The sequence below is a fragment of the Myxocyprinus asiaticus genome, chromosome 6 (assembly GCF_019703515.2).
Source record: "Myxocyprinus asiaticus isolate MX2 ecotype Aquarium Trade chromosome 6, UBuf_Myxa_2, whole genome shotgun sequence".
NCBI lineage: Eukaryota > Metazoa > Chordata > Actinopteri > Cypriniformes > Catostomidae > Myxocyprinus > Myxocyprinus asiaticus.
The window spans coordinates 25,125,003-25,147,390 of NC_059349.1; the positions used below are offsets into that span (position 1 = coordinate 25,125,003).

A 22,388-nucleotide genomic window follows, 5' to 3' on the forward strand; every position below is an offset into this window, starting at 1 on the left:
GAAAGTCGAAATGTATTGTGGTAATCAACCATATGCTACAAATGCTGTTGAATGAGCTTAACTTGCATTGAACCCAAAATATTCCTTTAACAATTAGTAAATCATAAAATGTAACAGATTTTCCATAACGACTGTTTAGCATTGTAAATTTTAATTGAATTAAGCTTCAACAATAGTCCTTAATTGGCTATTTATGATGATATTGTCTGAAATAAGTCCACTTTTCTTTTTTCAGTATACAGAAAATACATTTTCAGTTTGTTATAAAATCAAGAGGTAACCAAAAATAAAAAGTTAAAAATATTAACAGTCCATAAAAAACGCAGAAAAGAGGCAAACCTACAAATACTTGTTTTTCTAGTTTATAGTCAATGTTAAGAGGTAGATGGGTGTGTTGGTCAGACCTCTTTTGTTTTGACTGTATCTTGAGCCTATAGAGGTGCCTCTGAATTCAATGAATAAGATTAGCAAACTCCATGGGAGTGGGCCAGAAAGGACAAACTACTTTGAATAGGTTGCCAGTTATAATAGCACCCATCTTTCTTCTCCTGTAGTTCAACTACAGATATAAAAAAAAAAAAAAAAAAAGAGAATGACTGTGTACCAGAAAGTACACATGATTTAAAAAACAAATGTCCAGAATTATTGTTGGTGAATCCTGACTTAAGTCAATGACACGTTTGGGTGCAGGCTTGAAATAAACCAGCAATTGCTACATTGGTGCACTAAATAGGACTTTACAGTGACTTTTGTGTTTTCACTGAAGTTAGGCTACATTTCTGTGAAATGTATCAAGTTTTAATTGTAGTACCTCCCTTGCCTGCCTGTATTTGTGGTTTGTTGGGAGTTGCATTTAGACTGAGTTTCTGTGACCGAGATAGGCTGAAGGTCAGCCCAGGGATCTTGGAGCATTGATGGTTTGTAATACTTTTCCGTATCATTTGTCCCTCTCCCCCTGCCATGCGTTGACCCAAACGGTGTGGATGTCCGTGGTGAACCCTTAAGGAGAAAATTATCATGCAGAAAGACATTAATGAATGAACCAGATGCTGTATTGTACTGCCCTAAGCAACTAAATACAATTCGCTTAAAGGTTACAACAGTTGATTGTGATAATGGCGATTACACGCATTCTGATGTCGAAACATTAAAGCACACCTGTATGTTTATTAAAGAAGCCACTAAAAGTGTGGTTGACTGTTCGGTCTACCTGATGTCCGGAGTGTCGTCCGGGACTCTCATGCGGCGAGTGTCTGTACGGTGTGCCGCGGGGACTGGGGTTTGATCTGTGCGGTGTGTGACCCGGCGAATGGCTGTTAAAATATTTCCCACCCCTGTTACCACCAAATTCTCTCGGTGGGGTATTTGGCGAACACTGTCCAAATCTCGGTCCAAACGTCGGCGGCGGGGTTGAAAATGCCCACGGAGGCGATGGAAACATACTCCCTGTCCTGACGAAAGCGGGAGGTGAACTGCGGAAACCTCCAGCCCTCGGACCCGATCCCTGGCGTGGATGGCGAAAATGTGGTGTTTGCATTGTCTCGAGATTTTTCTACCACTTTGCTTCCAACACTTCAACAGACAACTAGTCTCGTAAGCTGCCTACTTTCGGTTTTTAGCACAACAAAACACGTGTTGACCCGGAACCAGTAATACAGTCTTTCTATGATTTACATTTGAATTCGTTGTAGATGACCGACTCGGTGCTGCCGCCTACTCTCATGGCGTGTTAAGCACCCATACGCGCGTTTAATCATCTTGTAAATCCGCAATATCGCCTACTAACAAAGGGAAGTTTCGGTGTAGTGCAGGCACGTCATTTCATAAACGACATTATTATTTAATCGACTATGTATTTTAATAATCAAGTAACTTGTTCCCCTATTGTCCAACAGTATTCGAAGCCCAAATTTTGTGATTCCAGACGTCTCAATAAATGTCTGTTTACGTACATGTTGTAGGCCTAAATCTTGATTTTAGTTTAGTTTTTAGCATTTTACTTTATTTTGTTAGTTATTTTAATTCATATTGTCACCACATTTTAGTTGTTGTTTCTATATACACTGGGAAAAAATGGTGTTGGATTACTTAAAGGTGCATTCAGTAATTTTTTCCTCATTAAAAAAGTTTAACTCCTAAAGACATGAATAGTAATTTTGTAATACATTTAGGAAATCATGACCATTCATATTATAATGAAGACTCCAGTCATATCAGTAACCTTATAAAAGCTGTTTTATTCTACATGGAGAGGATCCGTACATGGGGGCTGCCATGTTAGAATCACATGACCAGTCAAACACTACTCGCTTAATCTCAGTAACCACTGTACACATTAATGAAAATTAAGTAAAGCTAAAAAAGTTATAAATATGTACATTTCTGAGTAGAAGCTGTCTATTTTTATGTGTTATGGTTGTTGAGCTAACAAATCAGTTTGTTTTCTATGTGGGGGCTCTCAAACAACCAGTAGGATGAAAATATATATATATATATATATATATATATATATATATATATATATATATATATATATATATATATATATATATATATATATATATGAAAGAATAGATATCACTCAACAGGGGTACAAATTGTACTTAATAAACAAAAAGTTAATAAATAAAGTACTTTTAATTAAGGCACTTTCAGTATATTCTTTGCAGTCCAATGCTACTTCTGTCAATGAAGATCTATTAGAACTCATTTTTATATCCAGTTTAGTTTAGGTGTTAAAGAGTTGCGAAATTAACCCTTGAATTAAAGTAGTTTTTAGAGTGTTTTATCGTACTATTATTTACTGTATGATATTGTGAACGTGACTACCTACTTAAAAAGTAAATGCTTCTTTCTCATGAGCCACCAATGGAGGTCAGTGTAACCATTATTTTGCGCAGTTAAAAGTAATGATTTAGCAGTGAGCTGATTAATGCGTAAACAAATCGGTGCAATTGAATAATAGCGACGCATCGTTGGTTTTAACATAATAAAAGTATAATTAAATGCCTCCCAGACTGTCTAGATGAAGGGCATGGTGGGAGGGGCTGGGGGTCCTGTTGTTGCAAATAGTCTTCTGTTGAGGTCACATCCGTTTGTTATTAACTGTGCTCTTATAACCACATCATAATTCATGTAGACAAAGTTTTTGCTGAGAGCATAAGAGGTTTACAGTGAAGAAAAATAATGCTTTCCCACAGCACTAGATGTCTGATTGAGGGCCGCTGATGGATTAAGTCATCAAGCTAGTTTTCTTTTAATACATTATTTTGTTTAATTCAAAGCTCTTATGTCACAGTTTCATCAGTGGAACAATGTTTGGTTTTGTTATTATTTCATTTGGAGATCAGCATACCAAGGGAAGTGTAGCCTTAAAAGGCGATGTAAAGTTTGAGAAATTAAGTTTGGGAATTTACACCATGGACTAACGGTTGCAGTGAGAATACAGTGGCCCTATACTTTTCTAATCGTCACTACTGAGTAATTTGGAATAATGTTAGTTGGTGCAAAGTAAATTTCCTTAACTGAGCTTAAGGAACTTAAGACTGACGCATAGCTAAAATACATTAAAACTTCAGAATTGAATGATGATTTTGTGCATGTTACTTTGAGCACACAATGTTAAAGCTACTTGGTTGTAAGACTAACACTTCTTAGAAAAACATAATGGGCATTGGACATGTCCAAAAAATGTTAAGATAGCCTTTTCCAAGTGGGAATATGACCAGTGAACAAGGCCATTGCTTAAATTCACATGGCCTGGGACAGAAGTTGAATGGATGGGCCATTCCCCCAGGCTCCATAAATACACTAAACTATAGAGGACCCCTCCAACAAAACTGTGGAGCGTATAGATGAGAGAATATAGAAGATGCAGCTGGAATACCATAACCTAAGTGCTCAGATATTAAGTTGGCAAACCATCTCCAGCATTCAGCTGTTCTGTCTGAGAAAAACAATGATGAACATTAGTAGGCTAAAGGTCAGACGAGTCTGACTGACATAGCAAAGATAACAAGCAAAAAATGCACACAAAAACTGCAGATGGGCACATGAGACATCCTTTTGTCTGCAAATTGTGAGGGGGACAATGTTTTATGGGAAAAAACTGTGTCACTGAAGTCATAGTCCATCAAACTGACAAACAATGTGCCACTCAGATGAACTGTGTTCTCTGTCCTTCTTTAGTCTCCGAGGCAAGTGACCTATTTCTTCACACCCTAGATTTCACTGGTGCTCTAACCCTCCAGTTCCCATGAGTCCACAGTTCCCAGACCAACTTTCTACCACCTCAAATGCCCCTTTGTCTTCTACTCATTGAAAGCTGGTCCTCAGATAATTTTACTGATCTTCAAATGCTGTAAACAACTTACCCTTGTGTTGTTCCAAACCTTTATGACTGACTTTCTTCCATGGAACACAAAAAGAGATGTTAGGCAAAATGTTGGCCTCAGTGTGAATGTGACTGAGAAAGCCACCATTGAAAGTGAATGGTGACTGAGGCCAGCATTTCACTGAACATCTCCTTTTGTGTTCCACAGAAGAAAGTCAGTAATATGGGTTTGGAACAACATGAAGGTGAGTGAATAATGGGAGAATTTTCATTTTGGGGTGAACTATCCCTTTAAGATTTGTTCCATAGAATAAAACAGTGTTTTTCAGGTTTCTAATATGACTGGAGACTTAAACTCATATGAGTATACATTATTTTTTCTTATTTTTTTAATTCACTAACACTTTACTATAAGGTTCCATTCGTTAACATTATTTATGGGAATAGGTCACCCAAAAATGACAATTCTCTCATCATTTACTCACTCTTATGCCATTCCGGATATAAATGACTTTCTTTCTTCAGCAGAACACAAATTACGATTTTTAGAAGAGTATCTCAGCTCTTTTGGTCCATACAATGCAAGTGAGTGGATGCCAAAATTTTGAAGCTCCAAAAATCACATAAGGAAGCATAAAAGTAATCCATACAACTCCAGTGGTTAAATCAATGTCTTCAGAAGCTAAATTATATTTGTAGGTGAGAAACAGATCAATATTTAAGTCAATTCTTACTATAAATTCTCTTCCTTGCCCAGTCAATCTCTACTTTAACTTTAACTTTCACATTCTTCTTCTTGTGTTTTTGGTGATTCACATTCTTCATGCATATCGCCCCTTTACTGGGCAGGGAGAAGAATTTCTAGCAAAAATGGACTTACTGAGCTGAGATATTCTTATAAAAATCTTAATTTGTGTTCTTCAGACATTTTGGCATGGCATGAGGGTGAGTAAATGAATAAATGTTTGGGTAAACTATCCCTTTAATGCATTAGATATTATGAACATCATTTATTAATCTTTGTTAAAGTTAGTCAATAAAAATACAATTGTTCATTGTAAGTTCATGTTAGTTCATAGTGCGTTTACTCATGTGAATAAATACAACTTTTGATTTAAAAAATGTATTGCTATATGTTGAAATGAACATTAACTAAGATGAATAAATGCTTAATAATTATTGTTCATTGTCAGTTCATGTTAACTAATGTTGGTAACTAATGTAAACAAATTGAACCTTATTGTAAAGTGTTACCATTTTTGCTTTATGTCTAATGTTAATGAGGAAAAACAACTGAGTGCTCAAAGAGAAGACAAATAATGTGGTCATCTTTGCTTTGTTGTGGTTAGGAAAAGCTGCCTGACTTGTTAAAAAGCTAATGCATTTTCCTTCTGTCTCTGGGGACTTTGTTAGTGTCTTCAACTAAACTAAAGGAAGAACTCAACTCTAAGCTGAGATACTTTCCAACATGCAGTAAGACTCTCAGTGATTTTCTAAAACTACGAAATTCTTGCTCTGGGCTTTTTATACGTCGTTTTATTGAGTACATGGCAGGCCTACATATTTTAGTGGTCATGTCCTGAGTCATTTTCTCATGTACTGTCTCCTATGAGATGAGAGGCCTGCCAACCTGATCTCATGAAAATTTGTACATATTTTTTACGATTTGGCTATTTCGTATGATTTCATACGATTTCGTTTGTATGATGCCCGGATGTGTAATGTGGATGTAAGTGTGAGTTCCATGCACAAGGTGTCAAGGACATTCTTATTAATATTATGCCTTTACCCGAACCCCTTATCTAAACCTAACCAATCAGTAGAGTATGTAAACATGATAAGAAGCTGTTATGTGTAACAGAAACAAGTACTTGTTGCGTATTAGATGAAAACGATGTCCAGCAACACCATTGGCTGTAGTGAAGGTCGTACGAATTCATATGAGTGCAGTCATACCATATCATACGAATTAGCCAAATTTAGAAAAGTCATATGAATCCTTAAGATTTCACTGTGAGAGTGAGTTGAGCCATAGAGTTGCCATAGGGTTGTCTCCATGTTCTTGTTTGCTAGTCTTAGCAGGCCGACGATCCTTTTGTTTGGTAATGGTCCTTTTGGAATGTATTTGCATTAGCTTATGGTCAATCAGTTTGGGAAGGCGTGCATGTGTTAGAGAAAGAGAGCGACAGACTTTTCCTTGTTGGGACACTCTTTTGGTCTCACTATATCTGAGGGCTGAGCCGTATCTCAGAGGGAGACTATTTAGAGTTCAGAATCCCTCGGCACTTTGGTATACTCATGCTCTAATAATCAAATCTTGTCATCTGGCTTCATGCTTAGTTGGTCACTTGCTATTCGCACCCGCTGCTCTCGGGCTGCTTCATTATGATTCTTTATGGCACTTCAAACTTTGTCTTTTGAACTGTTTGGGAAACTGTAAACAATGAAGGGCTCATTGGCATGAAAATGAAGAGCCATCTCATGACAATTTCCTCATGGAAACATAGTCCTTGATGTAATATCATATTTCATCTTTTGTAGAATTCCATGAATGGGAAAGTTGTGCAGTGTCCTTACTTGTGCAGTAACTACATATGTAATGTGCTCATTCATCTTCATTTCAGAGGAAAGTAGTTAATCATGTTGAATGGTGCTGTTGTTTGCGGTCTCTTAATGGGATTCTGGAGCTCTGGGAATGCATTACAGGAATTGTAGGTCTATAGAGTTCAGAGCAGTGCGAGATCTCAGGTGAGCAGTATTGAAGCCACAAAATGCACCTGTGTCCTTGAAGAGTTTAGCAGATTGGAAATTTTTTAGTTAATCCACTGCGAGGCATTGCCGTCACTTTTCTGTTTCTTTTTGGCAGTTGTGCTTCTAATTTTTTTATTTCACCCAGGAGAACTGTTTTTCACAGATGTCAAGAATGGTTTGAGACAGTAAAATCATCTTGTTTCTTTCACTTATGTGTGTAATGCTGGTGTCAGTCATCATGTTGACTTATTCTAAATTTTTGCACCTTAATTTCCAACCACATTATTTTTCTTCTGGAGATGTATTTAAAATAACATGCTTCTGATGTCACATAAATGCAGAGCTCTTAAGTGGGACCTTGAGGTCTGATTAAAGGGATAGTTCACCCAAAAATATTTTTTAAATTAAAAATCATTTACTCACCCTCATACCATCCCAGATGTGTATGACTTTCTTTCTTATGCTGAACACAAACAAAGATTTTTAGAAGAATCTCTCAGCACTGTAGATCCTTACAATGAAAGTGAATGGTGGTCCAAAAAGCACATAAAGGCAGCATAAAAGTAATTCATACGACTGCAGTGGCTAAATCCATATCTTCTGAAGTGATAAGATAGGTGTGGGCAATGGCGTAGATTTGGTTTGAACATGGGTGGTCCAAATGTAGATCTGGATGAGGGTGGGGGTTGTAATGTTTCATTACAACACATTCCACATTGCATAATAACAGTTCAAATTAACGCACAGATAAATAGAAAATTTGATCTTTGCATTACTTTCAGAAAATTACAGTTCTTACATGCTCATCTGAAATGCCTATCTGTTTATTTTCAGGTTTTCTAAATTCATATGAAAGTTTTGTGTGGGTAACATACCTACATACCGAAATCGCACATACTGTCAGCAACTGACTGTGTCTTCTGAGAAACAAAGTTGTATTCCTGCATGGGGTGCTTGACGCTCTGAAAACCGAATCCTCCATGCATCCGCATTAAAATTTTAGAATGTTTTATATCCCTTTGGAGACATTTTACAATGTATAGTAATTTTTAATAAAAACAGATAATTGCAAGGATTCATACCTGTGCATGGAAATCCACCCTTAGAATTATCTATAAAAGCACTTTTTAAAAATCCTTATCCAGTAAAAATAAACGGCTGTGATTGGCCCATCCTGACCAGTGCTGAGAAAAGTAACAGGTACCATGTGATACCGGCATCTATGCTAGAGGGGAATTGCGCGACACTAGATGGGCGATAACAACTCGTACAACGGAGGGGGGACTTCAGTTTTTTGTCTGATTATGACAAACTCACAGTCAAACAATTGCAAGGTATCACATACTAAATTATTTTCAGCCTTGAAAATAAAATAAAATAAACAAGGACAGGTGCATGACCTCTTCACAACTTTGAGGGGTGACGTGTTCCCCCCTTTCCATCCCCCCAATTCTATGCCAATGTGTATGGGTGAGAAACAGATAAATATTTAAGTCATTTTTTACTATAAATTCTCCCCGCTGCCCAGTAGGTGGCGATATGCACAAAGAATTTGAATTGCCATAAACAAAAGAATGTGAAAGTGAAAGTAGAGATTTAAAGTAAAAAAAGGACTTAAATATTGATCTGTTTCTCACCCACATCTATTATATCACTTTTGGAGATATGGATTTAACCACTGGAGTCATATGGATTACTTTGATGCTGACTTTATGTGCTTTTTGGACCTTCAAAGTTCTGTCCACAGTTCAATTGCATTGTATGGACCTACAGAACTGAAATATTCTACTAAAAATCTTCGTTTGTGTTCAGCAGAAGAAAGAAAGGCATTAACTTCTGGAATGGCATGATGGTGAGTAAAAAATGAGAGAATTTTCCTTTTTGGGTGAACTATCCCTTTAAGATAATTACTTGAATATTCCTTAGAGTGGGATCACACGCTTCCTTTGTCTAATCCCTAGCAACATTAAACAGCAGATGGATATTTGTGATGCCAGGCATAAGAGATCTAAACACACCTGTCTGAGCTTTAGGGTATTAAATGGATATTTTGCTCATTTTTTCTCTGCACACTTCCAGACTGATTTTGCAGGTGTGTGTGTGAGACACGATCTGAAAAGTTTGTTGAACAACTTTGTGTTGCCCTTAACATTGGTTGGGATGAAATCCCAAACTCGTGACTCAGATATGTAGCTTTCTTCTCACATTTCACGTGAAAAATATAAAAACAAAACTATACTGTAAAAAAACTGTACCCTTGAAATGCTATCCCTTTACTTTTTCATAAACACGGCTGTGAAAAGAAAGAAAGAATGTGTTAACAGATTAATTGATTGATGACAATACGTGTATTTTTAGACCAATTAGGACAAGAGCCAAAATAGATGCTGGTACATTCTCCCTGCCAAGTCTAGACCAGAGGTAGCAATCGGTTATGTGAATAGCTGCGGAAAACGTGCCTATCTTCGAAAAACATATTCGTTGTCCTCTGTGTGGAAAACAAGAGATGGGGTCATGCAGGAAGTTTTCCAAACAAAATAAAATATTTGGATACCCACAGATGGATCAAATAATAGTTTAGTAAATATTACATAACAAGATAGTTGGGGTTCTTAATATGGCTGCCATAGAAATGCCCAATATTGTGTATAATGACACTGATGTTATATAAGACGACTGGTGGCTTTGTCCTGTTTTGGGCGATGTTATATATCTCGATTCATTTAGCATTACCAACAATCTAATACCAACATATACTGTTTCATGTGTTCCTCAGTGCTCCCATTACTGTTCTTTTTGTACATATAGAAGATATTTATCCACTTCAAACTTTCTAATATTATTAACTTTGTTTTTACATACTCTGTGTCTGTATCTTGTTTTGTGCAATTGTCTATGTTGATATATTGTTCTGCAATCTGAGCCTCGTCTGATGCATTTCAATGCACGGTAAACCCTGAGTAAACTCTGCAAATGATAAATAAACTTGACTGGACTTGACTACATACATGAAAACATTTGAAAACCTTTTTCTTCATAAAATAATAACTCCTGTTTATAGCTTTTTGTAATGGCCACAGATGGAACAAAGGGATTTTAGCTGCCTATTTATGAGTTTAGTCAATGAAATATGAGGAGGTCAATAAAAACACTTAATTTGATCCAGAAGGTAGTGATGGATGTTCAGACAGATGGCGAGAAATTATTATTATTTTTTTTTACATTTTATGCATTTGGCAGATGCTTTTATCCAAAGCGACTTAAAGTGCACTTATTACAGGGACAATCCCTCTGGAGCAACCTGGAGTTAATTGCCTTGCTCAAGGACACAATGGTGGTGGCTGTGGGGATCGAACCGGCAACATTCTGCTTACCAATTCTGCACTTTAGCCCACTACTTCAAGAGACAAATCTAATACAAATCACAAAAGTAAATGTTAAGGAATAAAGGCATTTAAAAGTGTCATGAAACCCCCCTAGTTCAGCACCAGTTGTTTACAAAAAAGGGTCATTAAATGGGTGTGAAAAGGTGTCGGGGTGGGGTGGTTGTCAAGCACAACAATTCACCTGAATATCAAAACATGAGAGGAAACAAAAGCAAAAGAGTTTTGGGCCTCTTTACTTTATACCAATCATGGGACAAAAGTATGAATGTGAGAAGTTTGGAAATTATATACAGTAACAGTTTGCAAATCATAGATTCAGATATTTTGTACAAACTTTTAAGAATGAATTTAGAGCAGAGCAGACATTGCCACCAAAACATCATGGTTACTTTTGTAACCTCCATTCCCTGATGGAGGGAATGAGACGTTGTGTCGATGTAGTGACACTAGGGGTCACTCTTGGGAGCCCCAAACACCTCTGCTTTTTTGAAAAAAGGCCAATGAGAAGTGGCGAGTGGAATTTGCATGCCACTCCCCCAGACATACGGGTATAAAAGGAGCTAGTATGCAACCACTCATTCAGGTTTTGTGCTGAGGAGCCAAGACCAGGTCCTGGCCATTTCAGCGGATAGTTCAGCGTTGTGGCAAGAGGGACACAGCGTCTCATTCCCTCCATCAGGGAACGGAGGTTATGAAAGTAACCATGACGTTCCCTATCTGTCACTCACTCGACATTGTGTCGATGTAATGACGATAGGGGTCCCTAGACAAAATGCCACAACTATCTGACCTGTGTTACGTGAACTGGCGGTGTGTGACGGGCAGACTGCTGTGTGCTTCGTAGCCAGCACACCAGGCCGTCACGTAACCTCCCCCAACACTCTTATGAGCGTCGAACGGTCCTTCAGGAACAAGTTGACTGCCCAACGATAGGGACAGGCTAGCCCAGCCGAGACCTCTTTTCCTCTCTTTTCTCCCCAGAAAGAGTGGAATTTGTTAACTGACTGGGAGCCATAAGTGTCTGCATCGGGGGGTGTCCCTCCCAAGGGGGAAGACACTGCAGAGACCACACCCTGCCCAAAAGGGGGGGGGGGGGTATTTTGAGTAGAATACGTCAGATGGTCTTACAGAGTCTTGTCGGAAATATGTCATATGGAGAGGTCCCATGGTAGGTCCTACCCGAGGGGGGAGGAGTTTCTACAAAGCATGGCAACCAGGGGCAGAGGGGCCTCTGCCCAAGGAAGATCCAGTTTACCGACAGGGAAACAATTTTGTGGAAGATTTCATATGGGGTCGCCTTCGGGGTACCAGCACATGTGGAGCACCTACCTCAGTACAGCGAGTTTCTCCGCAAACTCAACTGCCAGAGGGCTAAGGAGGAAAGTCATCCAGGGATCACAGTCTGTGAACACGACTGGGAGTCAAGAGCGCACATCTTCAACTCAAGGGAGGGGAAAGGCGCTATGCGCAAGCGGTACACCCGGCCAACTGTCTTGGAACTTACCTGCTCGTGCCTGCCAATACACGGGACGAGACCAGCTCAACCCGGAGATTGTAGAACCTCGCAAAGGTGTTGGGTGTTGCCCAGCCCGTTGCTCTGCAGATGTCTGCCAAAGAGGCGCCACTGGCCAGGGCCCAGGAGGCCACCACACTCCTGGTAGAGTGGGCTCATAACCCCGCAAGGGGTGGCACGTCCTGAGCCTTATATGCCATCGCGATGGCGTCAATGACCCAGTGGGCGATCCTCTGTTTGGAGACAGCGCTTCCTTTCCGCTGTCCACCAAAGCAGACAAAGAGCTGCTCGGAGCTTCTAAAGCTCTGTGTGCGATCCAAATAGATGCGTAAAGCTCGCACCGGACACAGCAACGCCAAGGCTGGGTCTGCCTCCTCCTGGGGCAGCGCTTGCAGGTTCACCACCTGATCCCTAAAAGGGGTCATGGGAACCTTGGGCACATAGCCCTGTCGGGGTCTCAGGATCACGTGAGAGTAACCCGGACCAAACTCCAGGCACGATTCGCTGACAGAGAACGCCTGAAGGTCCCCTACCCTTTTGATGGAAGTGAACACAGTCAGGAGGGCAGTCTTCAAAGAGAGTGCCTTAAGCTCAGCTGACTCCAGGGGCTCAAAGGGAGCTCCCTGTAGACCCCGATGGACTACAGAGAGGTCCCACGAGGGGATGAGGCGTGGTCCGGAGGGAATCAACCTCCTAGCGCCTCTCAGGAATTTGATGATCAAGTCGTGCTTCCCCAAGTACTTACCATCTACTGCATCGTGATGAGCTGAAATAGCGGCTACATACACCTTCAGGGTGGAGGGGGACAGCCACCCCTCCAGCCTCTCCTGCAGGAAAGAAAGCATCTCTGGGGGTCTTCGCGTCGGGAAATCACCACTTAGTGAACAGACGCTATTTCAAGACATACAGGCGCCTCATAGAGGGAGCCCTAGCCTTAGTGATCGTGTCTACCACCGCCACTTAGGTCTTCCTCGTCCTGCCAAGGGGCCAGACGTGGAGATTCCAGAGGTCTGTTCACGGGTGCCAGGTGGTGCCCCGTCCCTGAGAAAGAAGGTCCTTCCTCAGGGGAATTCGCCGTGGGGGGCTGTCGCGAGGAGCGTGAGATCCGAGAACCACGTCTGGGTGGGCCAGTAGGGTGCTACTAGGATGACCTGCTCCTCGTCCTCCCTGACCTTGCACAAGGTCTGTGCAAGTAGGCTCACTGGTGGAAGCGCGTATTTGCATAGTCCAGGGGGCCAGCTGTGTGCCAGCGCATCTATACCGAGGGGTGCCTCGGTCAGGGTCTACCAAAGCGGGCAGTGGGAGGATTCCTGGGAAGCAAACAGGTCAACCTGTGCTCGACCGAATCGACTCCAAATCAGCTGGACCACCTGAGGGTGGAGTCTCCACTCTCCCCTGAGGTAACCTGACGTGACAGCGTGTCCACTGCGGTGTTGAGATCGCCCAGGATGTGAGTGGCTCATAGCGACTTGAGGCGCTGCTGACTCCAGAGGAGCAGACGGTGGCGAGTTGTGACATGCAACGGGAGCGTAGACCGCCTTGATGTATTCCACTCCAAACCCCCCCCCCCCTTTGGGCGGGGTGTGGTCTCCACGGTGTCTTCCCCTTGGGAAGGACACCCCCCGACGCAGACACTTATGGCTTATGTTATTAGCACAAGTTATCAAATTCCACTCTTTTTGGGGAGAAAAGAGAGGGAAAAGAGGCCTTGGCTGGGCTAGTCTGTCCCTATAGTTGGGCAGTCGACTTGTTCCTGATGGACCGTTCGACGCTCATAAGAGCGTTGGGGGAGGTTACGTGATGGCCTGGTGCGCTGGCTACGAGGCACACAGCAGTCTGCCCATCACACGCCGCCAGTTCACGCAACACAGTTCAGCTAGTTGTGAGTGACAGATAGGGAACGTCCTGGTTACTTTCGGAACATCCTGGTTACTTTCGTAACCTCCGTTCCCTGATGGAGGGAATGAGACGTTGTGTCCCTTCTGCCACAACGCTGAACTACCCGCTGAAATGGCCGGGACCTGGTCTCGGCTCCTCAGCACAAAACCTGAATGAGTGGTTGCATACCAGCTCCTTTTATACCCGTATGTCCGGGGTAGTGGCATGCAAATTCCACTCGCCAATTCTCATTGGCCTTTTTTCAAAAAAGCAGAGGTGTTTGGGGCTCCCAAGAGTGACCCCTAGTGTCACTACATCGACACAACGTCTCATTCCCTCCATCAGGGAACGGAGGTTACAAAAGTAACCAGGACGATAATATGATATGCAAACACTTTACAATAAAGTTGTACACATTAACATTATGCATCACGAACTAATGAAGAACAGTATATTTTATTGCATTTATTAATCTTGGTCAATGTAAATGTGTAAATCTACAATTGTTTATTAACTAATGTTAAGATTTACTACATTTATATTAACATAACTTTTAATGTTTAAAATCTACTAGTGTATGTTGGAATTAACATTAACCAATATTAATAAGTGCTGTAAGTGTTTGTTCAAATACAATGTTATTGTTAAGTGTTACAGATAATATTTAGTGGTGTAACGGATAAATAAAAAACAAACTACTCAAACTTAATATAAACTGAAAATAGAAATTTTCAAAAAATACAAACGAATCAAAAACTAGTTATGCGCCAATTAAAACTAAAACAAAACTGAAAAATAAACATAAATGTTAAAATAAAAACTAGTAAAATTTCCAAATTTCTGATAAGCCACATGGTGGATTCACAGATGATTTCAATGGCTAGGATGTCTGATATACCTGGAGAAAGATAACCATTAGCATTTCCATTTATCTCAATGGCAGTTGACCTACTGTCACATGCAACCCTGGAAGTATGCAACCTGAATGCTGCCATTTTTACCTCATGGGCACTCAATTCAAGAAAATTATTCAGTATAAAGTATATACCTGCTCTATATTAGAACTCCTTGCAGCAGAAAAAGAAAAGCATAAGTCCGTTTCACTATGTCACTGGTGAAATATCTACTACAATATAATGCAATTTTAGGGATTTATGGTGCTTTTTTATCAGAAAACATGGCTACTTTGAATAGATGTCAATGTAAAAACATGCTTTTTGAAAGCTTAATGGCATAGTTACAGCATCTATCAGTTGCTGGGGTTTTTAAACAGTTTAAACAATGGTTAGATGTCATGTGATTAGACTGAACATAGTATTGTTCCAATTGTAAATACCTTTGCCTTAGTGAATAATGAGTGTCGATGTGGTTTTTTAATACTTTCCAACTGACCTAAGAGAACCTGCCCTCCAGGTATGAGTACAGCTGGGAGAATGACACCACAGAGACAACAATTGTTGATTAATGTATCCTGTACAACTTCTGTCACGCAGCACAGGTCTTCCCAAATGTCTAAAAATCTTTGTAATGAATTTGTAATTAGGTTCTCCAGACACTCCCTTACATTAACTTTCTCTAGTCCGTGACTTCAACTTACAGCTGAGTGATACTCCAGAGCTTATGAGACTACAGGAACATGGATGAGTTGTCAAGCCAAACATACAGTATAATGCAATAATATTATAATTATTATAAAAGGTCCCTGTAGATAATGTACAGAATCATGTCCAGTTGATGTTCATGTACATAAAGTATTTTTATTAGTGTATGATAAATGAGTTTTAATAAGGACATGTATGTGTAAAGCACTATTTGTTGTGCTTATCAAGTTTCTGTCAATTCAAGGAATAGCTCACCCAAAACTGAAAATGTTGAAAATAATTTACTTGCCCCCTTGTCATTCCAACCCGGTATGCTTTTGTTTATTCCATGATATGCAAAAGTAGACCTTTGTCAGAATGTTTGACCAGCTATTTTCCATACAGTGAAAGTGGATGGTGATTTTAAATGCCAAGCGGCAAAATAAATAAATAAATAAAAACACTATAAAGTGTCATAAAAGTAGTCCAAGTAGTTTTTGGGGGTAGTATTCCTTTCAAATATTGTCATACAATTTCACTTACAGATATTGCAGATCAAAATGTATTTTAAAACTTAACCCTACCTTGACAGCATGACATGAATGTGTACTATACACCAAAACCTTTCATTGCTTTATTGCATTTCTGAGACTCACTTAAGGCAAGCAGTCCAATGTTTGAAGAACATTTTAATATATGAGGTATCATAAATGTCTGTATTTCCCTAAAATGTTGGCATGTCAAGTACAGAAATCCCTATAAATACACAGACAAATCTATAGACTCATACATACACACATAAATCAATTACTGGAAGCATTCAAAGCACCATATTGGCATCTGAGCCCCTTTGGGGAATGTCCAGGGACACTAATTAAACAAATTGAAATGTCCCAATTCTACTGTGGCTGAACTGTGTTACCACAGACCTGTCAACCCTTGCACTTGGGTCAGCACGTGTGACCCCATATTTTCTCCACCAGCAGGTCCTTTGTCTCTGCAATCAATGTGGGAAACTTTTTTGTAACAAAAAATCCTATTAAAAAAGAGACTTGTGGCTGATGCACACAATGATCTGTTGGGAATGAAAGGTTTTCTTATAGCTTTCTTGTTTCTTCAACTGCCCCAAAATTCAGAGCCCTGTCGCTTATTCACTGCTGTCTGAATGCCTTTTATGCACACATTTGTCCTGCCCATTTACAGCACATGTGCAACAAGCCAGTGACATTAATGGGTCGGTGCTAAATATGGCTCCACTTACTTATTCACTTATTTACAACATGGAGCTTTACTATGACTTGATAAATGAAGTAATGAACCATTTACAAGTCCATCAAGTGCATACCGAGAAAAGTAGGACAGGTATAATTGATCAAAAGCGGGTGCAATGTAATAAATGACCTTACAGGAATAGTTCACCCCAAAAAGGAAAATTCTGTCATCATTTAATCACCCTCATGTTGTTCCAAACCCATATGACTTTCTTTTTTTCTATAAAACACAAAAGGACATATTATGCAGAATGTTAGGCATTTTTCAAACCTGGCTCATTTGGAGCATTTGTTTAGAAATTCGAACCTGGTGCGTTTTCTCCCTGATTTCAGTTTGTTTTGGCATATATGAACATGGCAATCGCACCCGGATCCACACCAAAAGTATCGGTCCGAAACAACCTGGACGAGGTAGTCTTGGTTAGATTCCAAATGAACACTGGTGTGGTTCGCTTATGGTGAAAATGCAATCTGACCCAACGGACCAACGAACCAATCAATGTCCCTATGATAACTGTGAACATCTGACAGTCATAATTCCTAAAGTAAGTTTTGTATGAAATGCAGTGGAATATTGGACATTTTACAACTCATATCCATCCGAGTGACAGATAATGTTTATTTGTAGCGCAACCTCTAATTGGAATGGGAATTCTGTTTCATGTGACAGCGTTTTGCATAACCGTGACATAAACAACTTAAAAAATGTTTACCAGTCGAAACATTGTTACAGGTATACAATTATAACCAGTATGTCATTTATGAGCTAAATCCTGGAATAGCGCACAAACATTCTGACCAATGAGGACACGGTTTGACTTTTATTAACACACTTTTTGTCCGTTTTGAAATGTTGCCTTGTGAAAGCGAATGGAACCAAGAAGAAAATGCAACATTGTAAAATTTTAGGCTATGTTTTGGGATCAAATCAGATGAGCTACAGGTCTGGAAATGCCTTTAGTTTCAGTGTAAGAGTTCTCAAAAAAAAAAATGGGAGCCGGTGTCACAGTCCACGTGTGTATTCTTTTATTCTCAAGGCTTAACTCAACGTAGGCTTTCCAGCAAGAATTTCAATTTTCACACAGAGCTTCAATGATAACAGTCAACATAAACTCAATAATTATATTATTCAAATGGCTTTTCAGCGTACAGCTTCGGTCTGGGCGTGTATGTGTGCATCTTGGACTCTCTCTCCCGGTCTGACATTCCGACGACCTTTTAAATCCCGTCTCCGCCATCACTGAACCAAGACACAGGTGTTTAGAGTCAATAATCACCAGATGATGGCTCTTACCGCTTCCTCTCTCCCCACTGACAGACACGACCGTGTCCCCCTCCACACTCAGTCACCATTCAAAATGAATGGTAACTAAGACTAACATTATGCCCAAGATCTCCATTTTGTGTTCCATGGAAAATCGAAAGTCATACTGCTTTGGAACAACACAAGAGTGAGTAAAACATGACAACATCTCTTTAAATATCAGGTGTGGAATTTTAAATATTGTCTTTTTCACCTCCATTCATTTGAGCATTATTGCTACCATTTTATCTGCAGCATTCACCCTTCTTGTCCTGAGCACTGATTTGCACTGGTATATCATTTCTTTTTAAACCAGCCTGTCAGAACACACCTTCTCTCCAGTATCACTCTAGTCCTTAGCTAAACTCCAGCCTGCCCCAGTTCTCTGCTCTTCTTCAAAGGCATCTTCAGAAAAGCCACATGTTATTGTCTCCCTCAGCTGCTGTACATAGTTACCATATTTAACTACATATGTACTGTAGACAGTGCATCTAGTGTACTGTATATATACACTCACTGAGCACTTTATTAAGAACACTATGGTCCTTATAAAGTGCCTGACGTGGTCTTTTGCTGTTATAGCCCATCCGACTCAAGGTTCGACATGTTGTGCATTCTGAAATGATATTCTGCTCACTACAATTGTACAGAGTGGTTATCTGAGTTACCGTAGCCTTTCTGTCAGCTCAAACCTGTCTGGCCATTCTCCATTGACCTCTCTCATCAATCCTTTTTTTGTCTAATGCAATGACATTCAGACATTTTTAAACTGTGACTTAAGTGTCCAAAAGAGTCCAAAAACTTTTGGGGGCCACTGTATACATGTACAGTTGTATAGTTGCAATTATTCTGAGGTGATTAACCCAATATTGTGCATGTTTTCATTTATAGGTTGCGAAGAGATCTGATGTGAGGAAATTCAAATTGTCACCTAACTAAAACATCAAAACCACTCCAGTCTAATTTGTTACATTCATAAAATCAAATATTACTTGCAATGTTTACCTTTCATCATATCACAAGTTATGCTTGACCGTTCTGATCTTTTTAGAAAGATAATAACCACCACCATACACCTTTCAGGCGAAATGTCATTGTAATGAGCATTTAATTAGTGTGTCTCATTTATTGTTTTGTCATTGTAGGCCTCATTCATTCATATTCATCATTCGAGTGGAAGGATTCATACTAATCAAGATTGAAGTGGCAAGTCATCCACAGCATCAGGGAATATGGTATGCTGTGTTATAGTGGTCCTAGGGCAGAAATAATGTCAAAACAATAAACATTTTGTAAGACACATAACCTAACAGAAAACCACATTAAAAAGTCTCCAAACTGCAATACCTGCAGTCATGAATTGGAAAACTGGAAGAGAACCAGAGGGAAGAGATTTATGGTTTGGCCCTGAGCATGTGGGATTTGCTTTGTACTTACCCATGTATTTTCCAGAATGTGCTGTATCTGTGCAAAGATGGCCGCGCTTCTTCCATGAAACCCACACAATTCATTCTGGCATTGTAAAAGCCTTAATTTGCAGGCACTCATTATTTACCTGATCATGATTGCTTAACCAAAACAAAGTGAGAGTGAGAGAGAATATCCTGGGATGAATTATGGCCAGCTGTGCACTATGTTTCAAAGATGTTTTCACACCTCACATCCTTCAACATTTCAACTTTTGTTTAAGAATGAAAAGACCTGAAACTGGGAAGTGTTTCTGCAGAGATCCTTGGCACAGGAAAAGAGTTTAACCATTTTCTGTCAGCTGTTGAAACTTCCTATAAGGATTTAGTTTTTTCAATTTGCTCTCCCTGTGGATTTGAGTGGTTTTCCAGGGCTCTGAGATTGGCTGCTTTAAAACTGGAGAAATCCCCTCTTACATACAGTCATATCCTCTGATCCTTGACTTCTCTCCTTCTAACCTTACAGCGACCAAAGTGTTTGTCACGCTCTGAAAGGTTAGAGAGTTTGTATTTTTAATTTAACAGTCAGGGTCAGATCAAGGGGGATGCTGGGGTGGGCTTTGCCCCCCTCCCCCCAAGCACAAATTGTAATGGTGCTAAACCTAAAACTTAAAGTATACTTCAGTCAGAAGCGAATGGCAACAGAGTGCATGAACTCTGAACGCGCGCAGCCCATTTTTCCTAACCGTGTGTCTTTGAAAGCACAGAATGCGCATGCGCCTGGAATTACTTGCACTAATTGGTGGTTCCACAAGGTTGCAAAATTCACATTTGAGCCGTTGCTGTCACGAAGAAGTGATAGATGTAATTGCAGGTAAACAATCTTCGTTATGTGTTATTGCCCCCTTTATGTAACCGTTCTAAATCCTGTCCTGTCAACAGTAGAGAATATTATGAGACTTTAGTTAAAAACTGCATTATGGGGAATCTGCTGAACATTTCACAAATGAGTTGGACATGTTTATGTTAATTACAACATGCAGCCTATTTTGAGTGGTTAGGGCTTGTAACTGGCAAGAAATTCTGCTTTATATGGAAAACACAGTGCATCCAGTTAGAGGAGCAAGGCACATGGCTTTGGCAATTTACAGAATCTTGAGGAAATGACAGAAATGAGAGTAGTTTGCAGTTGATTAGATTTAGAAGATTAAATATAGTTCCCATTTCATTATGTCAATTCACATTGCTCTAAAGCTGAAATAATATCCTTCTATTTCATCAAAAGATGAATCTTATGCATTTGAATGTATTAAAGTCTCAGTGTGTAAGTTATTAAGATGCAAATCTATGTGGCAGCTTTAGCAGTAGCAATGTAAGTAATGGATTCAGGGTCATGTTTATTCTGTTTTTAACAGATGCATCAACACACAATTTTAGCAAGATAAGAAGGCAATAAACAACATGTTCAAATTACAACCCGTTACTCTGCTCTCCCATACAAAGTTTAGAACTTTCAGCAGAACTTCAGGCCCAATCAGATGTCACTGATCATAAAAATCCCCATATGTCACAATCAACAAATGTTCAGTCATGCTAGTAAACTGGTTTCTGTCATGAAGTTTACAACACTTGACATAGTTATTCCTTTTAACCACAAGATGGCATTCGCAAATTCCTCACAGGATTTATCTCTTGTATCGCCCTTGAATTTTTCACATTCCTCAATGCTTATCATTGCCAAATAAGTATGTGGAAGTCAGGCATCATGCACTATTCTAACGACTTTGTTTCCTCTAACGTCAATAAGCCTAGAACAATATGATAAAAAACAAAAAGGAACATTACAATACAAGAAAATTTTATTACAGTATTTGTTACAAATTGGCTATCATGGCTAAATCATAATAGAAATTGATTGTTAACTGCAAGAGGAATGGTAGAAAGATTTGGGCTGGGAATTATTTGTTGCACTACAAAGAAGTGAAAACTTTTAAAGAGTGGACAATGTGCATACTTCAGACTTGACTGAAACCACATGTCTGAAGCTCGATCAAACTGAAATGTTTTCACATCTGCTGCTTGGAAAAATCCTGTGAAAATGAATTAGTATCTAGCTGATTTTCAGTCAGTGTAATAGATGTATAACAGCAATGCCTGTGAGAAACTCAATCCCTAATTCTAAAATTAAACATGTCTTAAAGCTAGGCATATTTTAAATGTTTAAATATTTTATTACATTTTCTTCCTCTAAATGTATGGTTAAAACGTTACATGTGGATTTTTTTAAAAGTTACTCTAGGAAACTTGTTAAGAAATGTTGAATGAAAAACATTGCTTTCATTGCCCTGGGCATTCTGTTCAGACATTAGGGGAGCATTAAAGGAATCATTTTAGTTTGTATTCTTAACATTGCCATAAAGGCAACATGCTTCCTCTGGGACATCTGTGATGTCCCAGAGGAAACAGAGGTGCACTGTTCTGGCCATAATGACGAACTAAACACCAGGGAGCAGCTGTTTGTGCCCCAGAGGTCACCTTTATCTAGAGGTCTGTAGGAGGTTGGTGGACGTCAACATCCCACCACATGAAAAAGCCTATTGATTGAAGAAGCTACCTCTGATGCCTCTATGACTCATATAGGTTAGTAAAGTAGCAATAGGCACCATAGAAGATCAAGGAGAATACAAACACAGCATTAAACTTAGAGTTTTTCACATTTTATTTAGTTTTATTTTATGTTGCTCTAACGGTTTACCCATTATACTGCCCATTATACATTATACGGTTAAGGGTTATGGTTTGGGTTAGAGGGTGTAATACAGTCAACAGGAAGGCATATATTTAATTAAGGAATATTCCTTTAAAAAAAAAAAAAAAAAGCATAAATCTGGGTTACAGTGACACACTTGCAATGGAAGTGAATGGGGCCAATGCATAAACGTTAAAATACTGTTTCAAGAGTGTAGT

At 39.5% G+C, this 22,388-nt stretch overlaps 1 protein-coding gene across 1 annotated transcript; it reads right to left on the reverse strand.

Annotated features, from left to right (window-relative positions):
• Nucleotides 1-134: 134 nt before the first annotated feature.
• On the reverse strand, nucleotides 135-1,648 carry LOC127442388 (M-phase-specific PLK1-interacting protein-like). Its single transcript, XM_051700375.1, has 2 exons — nucleotides 1,211-1,648; nucleotides 135-999 (listed from the first exon to the last, which is right to left on the reverse strand). The coding sequence occupies exons 1-2, from the start codon at nucleotides 1,535-1,537 to the stop codon at nucleotides 799-801; spliced, it is 528 nt and encodes a 175-aa protein (XP_051556335.1). The 5' UTR covers nucleotides 1,538-1,648; the 3' UTR covers nucleotides 135-798.
• Between the last annotated feature and the right edge of the window lie 20,740 nt (nucleotides 1,649-22,388).